This window comes from Saccostrea cucullata, unplaced genomic scaffold, assembly GCF_032062105.1.
Source record: "Saccostrea cucullata isolate Sc308-1 unplaced genomic scaffold, CSIRO_AGI_Scuc_v1 ctg11079, whole genome shotgun sequence".
NCBI classification, from domain to species: domain Eukaryota; kingdom Metazoa; phylum Mollusca; class Bivalvia; order Ostreida; family Ostreidae; genus Saccostrea; species Saccostrea cuccullata.
The window spans coordinates 15,001-21,072 of record NW_026923257.1 but is presented as its reverse complement, the minus strand read 5'-3'; the positions used below and the strand labels follow the sequence as shown (position 1 = coordinate 21,072).

Here is a 6,072-nt window from a genome sequence, read left to right as displayed (position 1 = left end):
CACGTTTCACATCATAAGGTAGAGAAGATAATTTTTCATCTTTGAGGTTTACTGCGTATGATATATTTTTACCAGACACCATTTTCTGAATTGTATACTAGTTATCCGTCTCTAACTTTTCTATTTTTAAAAAAAAGATGTCAATTGGTTTTTTTTATGGGAAAGTACCATTTCTCAGCCCTGCACATTAAATTCAATTCATATTATTTCAAAACTGTAGGTTCTCAGAATTTTCCATGTAATGTAAATAAAATACCTTGCTTTTCATGAACACCCTTCCACACTGGGAAATAATATTTATTGCTTCAACCTTTCCTAATTGTTTAAGACAAGCTTACAGATTCCTATCCATTTGCTCCTCTCCTATCTAGGACCTTTGCACAGGTCTTTCATTTGGATAAAAATCCCTTCCACTGCATACTTTCAAAAAAAGTTTCAATGAACTGTAATGAATAGAATGAATGATAAAGTAACAATCAAAGAACAATTAAAGAACATTATAGGCACTTTACAGCTGATATTGAAAGAATGGAGGCGTACAAGGCGAGGACAATCTCTCGCTCTGAGAAAAGACATTTCTCAATTCTAAAAGTTATATTTTTTAAAAATTATATGGTTTATATCATCTTTAACACATTTAATTCTGTATTTCGTTGTTTTGATATTTTATTAATGATTTATTTTTCACTCATGTTTTTTTAAAGATATTTGAAAACAAAAAAGAAAAAGCTTCACGTATGATTCGAAGTCTCTCCATAGCGCAAGGTTTGGTCCAAGACCGACCGCTTTAACCACTACGCTACGAAGTATATACATTATCAATGTCTGTCAGTGTGATTTAAATGAACGGATTTGTTGAAGCGTACATTTTCCCAGAAATTTTTGATTTCTATATAGAATGGGTTCAGATTCCTTTTTTTTATTACGAATGAAATAGATTTCACATTTACGTTTCCATCATTTAAGCGTTAACGAAGAATGGAGACTTGACCCATTCATGTTCAAAATTCATTTTTTATAGCTCTAGTAAACCCATTTTCCACTAAATATGCTTAACTGTCAACTTTGAAATAAAGATTATCAAATAATAAGTCGTTCAGTTAAATAAAATGATAGAATGTTTTGAAGATGACATTACTGAGAACATGATTTTAGAAAAATACTACTTTTCTGTGAATTTTGAAAATTGAGAAACATTTTCTCAGAACGGGGGATATTGTCCACGCTTTATACACCCTCTTTCTTTTTAGTCTTCAGACTATATACGTTAACATTTAATATACACCACAATAGTGATTAGTTTTTTCTTATGTGCGGCGATTTTCTGCTTTTATCATTCGTACATGTACACATTCTACATGTTGTACAGAGAATCATTATTGACTTCGAAAAGAGATCCTAAAACGTTCCATTAAAATAATAAATTGCAAATTTAATGCGAATAATTGTATTTCAAATTCTAAAAATTGTAACACTTCTGGGATTATTCGAATTTCATATTTCTTACAAAGTATGAATTACTGGTACTAAAATATCACAGGGTTCATCTATTTTATTTTGAAGCAAGATGTCTAAATATTTTTTTTTCTTGCATATTCTTACTCGTCGTGTGTCAGGAAGATAACTTTCATGATCCTTCATCAACCTCGTACAAAGGGATGCATATGTATAGTTAAGATTGATAACAAAACAAAACGTTCGGAGAACATGCAATTTATTCCAAGTTCTTGATATATATGTATCGCAGTTGAATACTCATTTAAAAATCACAAAGCTGATAAAATTAGAAGACCCATGATTATACAAATTTTAAAAAAAAAAGTTTATATACAAGACAAATAAATCACAATGTTCTCATTTTTTTTAAAGGAAGCAGCATCAAATAGTTAATTCATTCATTTTGGAACCTCTATCCAACACATGCATATCATACTTGACTGAAACCAACTGTACGTATCGGAATATTTTCGGGGAATCTTTTATGTAAAAAAAAAATCGACTTTAAGAAAAACTTGTGAACATCTTATAACTATACCATAAAGACCACTGTCTTCATCCTTTCCTTATTGTATTTTTTTTACCAAAGGAATCCAGAGAAGGTTGTGATTGGTACAGAGTTGGAATAGTATCCGGTGCCAGTATTACGTTTGACCCACACTTTGTCTCCATGATTTAGCCTTAACACAACCAGGTTAACTCCTGTCTCGTAATAATCCTTATTAGCATAGTCGAATGCCATTGGTCTGACTTGGATTCTCCATTCAATACAATGTCCACCATCATGTCCTTTGTATCATAACTTTGTACACTGACGAAGAAGACGTAGTGCCCGTCCACGGGGGCCGTGAACATCCCTGTAGTGGGGTTGTAACCTCCTCCTCTATTAAATATTATTTTAGAGAAAACCAGTGTACTTCCACTCCATAAAGTGTCCTGAGACGTTATACCCGCGGTGAAGGCTACTTTTGTAGACACACCTAAAACACAGTAGTTATGTTTCTCTTTACTTTCAATTGATTCGAGTATTTATTTCATTTAATTTAGTATTACATTACTACTAAAATAAACTATAAATAGTAATTAATTTTTAACTAAATTATTGGTATTCAAGAGTGAAATCTAAATTTAAAAAGTTAGGGATAACAAACAAAAACTAATTTGAAATTCCACAAACATCAATTGTATTTGAATAATAGTACATAGTAAACTATAGAAAGGTGTCGGGTTATCAATAAAATAATGTTAATTCCAAGTTGGAATCAATTTTGCTATTTAGTGACTATACTTTTAAATGATTTTTTCGGTAAGGAGAAGTGAGAATTTATAGATAAAGCCGTAAATGATGCGGAAGCCCTACTCAAACAAAATGTACAATGTTTTAAAAAACTATCATAATCTGTTTTTAAATGCATACCACACTGCCTGTTAGTAAAATTCAATCGGAACACCTCAAGAGATGACACAGAAGACGAGAGTTTTAATTGTTCAAACTGAGTCTGTTTGAGTTCCAATTGTAGGTCTTCCAATGTGTTGTTAATATGATCTGTAAAGACAGAGTAAGGTAAAATTATTTCCCACTGTTTTCGTATTTAAAATCTGTCTTTAATTTGAATACATACCACACTGCCTGTTGGTAATATTCAATCGGAACACCTCTAAAGATGACACAGCAGACGTGAGTTTTAATTGTTCAAACTGAGTCTGTTTGAGTTCCGACTGTAGGTCTTCCATTGTGTTGTTCATATGATCTGTAAAGACAGAATAACGACGATGATTAATGCATGTGACAGCGTCGTTTATATATTCCCCTATATACTGGTGAAAACGGAGGGGACTATAGGTTTCATAAGCATCTGTCCGTCTGTCAGTCGGTCTGTCCGTCCATCTGTCAGTCTGTCTCACTTGGTTGTCTATAACACGAACGATCCATCCCAATCACAACTTAAGAAAAAACAGCTTTTTAACACCGTAAGCCAACGTTTTATGGGGAGAGTAACTTGAGAAAAAACATTAGATACCCTTAAGGCTAGCGGAGATAGTGTTATCCGCAATATTTTTCCAAACGCTTTCATATATTGAGCTGATTTTTTGGTAATTGACTCTACTTTCATGAGTTTAAGTTCAAGTTTGCATTTTGTTCCGAATCAATGATATTTGAAGGAATCAAGACATTTTCAAATTTATATGGGAAACAGGTTACGCTTATTGGTAGGGGACTAGTATTGCTATGGCAACACTCCCAGAATGCTTGTTGTTCATGATAATGAAACAAACTACGTTGATGTAATATTCCAAGGAAAAAACAGAAGTCTCTGACGCACGCCGTAAGGGTGATTTTTAAAAATGTTCCACTGAAATATCAAGCATTTGTCCAAAATGGGGTGTTGCTAAAATGCGGAACGGAAAACGGAACGGAACGGAAAACGGAATATATTATTTCGGATTAAATCACTTAAAGGTACTTGGACACAGATTTGAAGTCAATATTTTCTCTATAATATAACGACTTATATATTTAAATAGCATTTCACACAAAAATTAATTATATTTCATTTAAAAGTTATTAAAACTTGAAATTTTTTGGCGGGTTTGATTCAAATTTGACACATCCTTGCACTTTCACAAATTTTAACCTTATTCTTAATCCTTAAGAAAAGTGGCAATCTTGTTGTGTATTAATGAGAAATATTAAAACTTTTATCCAGAAAAATGATTTTATTCAGAGTAAAAATGTTAGAAAGCAAAACTCCTTCAGAAGTATCGTCATTCAGAACTAAGAGTTGCGTATAGAGTTTAGCAAATTGAGCACACTAGTGTTATGTACACAGTTTTTGTAAACAGGGCACGAGTTCTCTTATTGTTGATGTTTATAATTCTACGGGTGCGTTCAAACGTCACAGTCTGCTTACCACAACTGCACGGAGTGACAATGTATTGCGTTTTTGTTTTGCTTTCGAACATGTGTACTCTGAATTTTCTGGATTATAGTCTTAATATTTTTCATTTATACACAACAAGATTGCCACTTTTCCCTAAGGATTAAGAATAAAATTAATTTATGAAAGTGCAAGGATGTGTCAATCAAACCCGCCAAAAAATTTGAAATTTTAATATCTTTTATAAGAAATAAGTTAATTTTTGTGTGAAATGCTATTGAAATATATGTCGTAATATTATAGAGAAAATAATAACTTCAAATCTGTGTCCAAGTACCTTTAAAATAAACACATTTTATCACAAACGATATATCTTGTACATATTCAATCCCCCACTATTAAATACAATTTGAACTTGTCATGCTCAGTCTCTTATTTACGAAAATCGCTAACATTATAGCAGTCACCTAGAATCGAATTTGAAAAGGGGGGATGGGGTGAGTCGTTTACGAACTTAAAAAAGTATTTGACAAGGAAAAACACAAAAAGAAGACAATTGTTTGATTCGGTAGGGGGACTATGATAAGTTCCAAATCCAACATCTTTCATTACTGTTTTTTTACACTAACTTCCTACATTAATTACACTAACTTTCTACATTAATTACATTAACAAAAAGTGTGAGGATGTCAACTTGTACGAACATTTCCGTTGTAAAAATGTTATGAATGGGGGGGGGGGGGGGCAAACATTTGATATCTAGATGAACCATGGGAAAGAGAAATAAAATGTAAAAATAAATCAAGATTACATGAAGGGCAAACCTTATACAAAATAGAGTCGTTTTCTATATATTTAAATTCTGGAAAGACAAAGTTGGAAAACTTTCATGTGGTAGATATAATGTAGCATCTTTGCAATCTTGTTTGTTTGTGGTGCATATGTGTGGGTGTTTAGGGGGTTGTATATGATTGACCCCGTAAAAATTGAGTTTGTTTTCCTGCTCATCGGAAAGGTCTGAGAAGTTGTAATAGGTCTACCCCCTGTGTCCAAAATATACATGTGGCTGTGGGTCCCTACCCAGACCCGAAACTGTCACTCCCCAACATACAAAATATTTCACAAGCCAAAAAAGGGGGATATGTCCTTTGCCCAAACACGAAAATCCTATTTCGTTTTTTTTTGTGGGGGGGGGGTCGAATCCTTTCAGAACCATTTTTTCCCCAAACACTACCATTTAACCTTTCTTGACCTAATCTGCGACGGGCCTATTGAAAGGGGGGGGCATCGCTTGTACACTCGTTCTGAGCGCATGGTGCGTTTGATAGGTATGGTGGCATATTTCTGCTCCCTACATGCAAGGTAAATTATGTCAACATGCAAGAAAACTATGTCAACATGCAAGATAATTATGTTGACATGCAAGTTACAAATCTTTCAGGAGAATCTGATTTTAAAATGGGTAAAATCCCGTACTGACGTACGTATCTGACATCGTAGATGCAAGATGCAACATAATTATGGCAAGATAAGTGATACTTGTGTTGACATGCGAGATATATATGTAGACATGCAAGATGAAAATATAATAGTTTACAATATTATACTTTCATGTAAATTAGTTGAATCTGATTGGTCGAGAAACATTTCTTAAAAAACACTATTACCCGCTGAACAATGACGCCACGCCCTCCTG

General features: G+C 33.2%; 1 protein-coding gene across 1 annotated transcript in view; it reads right to left on the bottom strand.

The window, feature by feature from the left end:
• Window positions 1-1,713: 1,713 nt before the first annotated feature.
• LOC134263567 (nuclease SbcCD subunit C-like) overlaps window positions 1,714-6,072 on the bottom strand; it is a 5,496-nt gene continuing 1,137 nt past the window's right edge. Inside the window, exons 2-3 of the mRNA XM_062745943.1 lie at window positions 3,120-3,248; window positions 1,714-2,477 (exon numbers count right to left, since the gene is read on the bottom strand). Of these exons, the coding sequence (XP_062601927.1) occupies window positions 2,179-2,477; window positions 3,120-3,248 (428 nt within the window). The 3' untranslated portion in view covers window positions 1,714-2,178. The remainder of the gene's footprint in view (window positions 2,478-3,119; window positions 3,249-6,072) is intronic.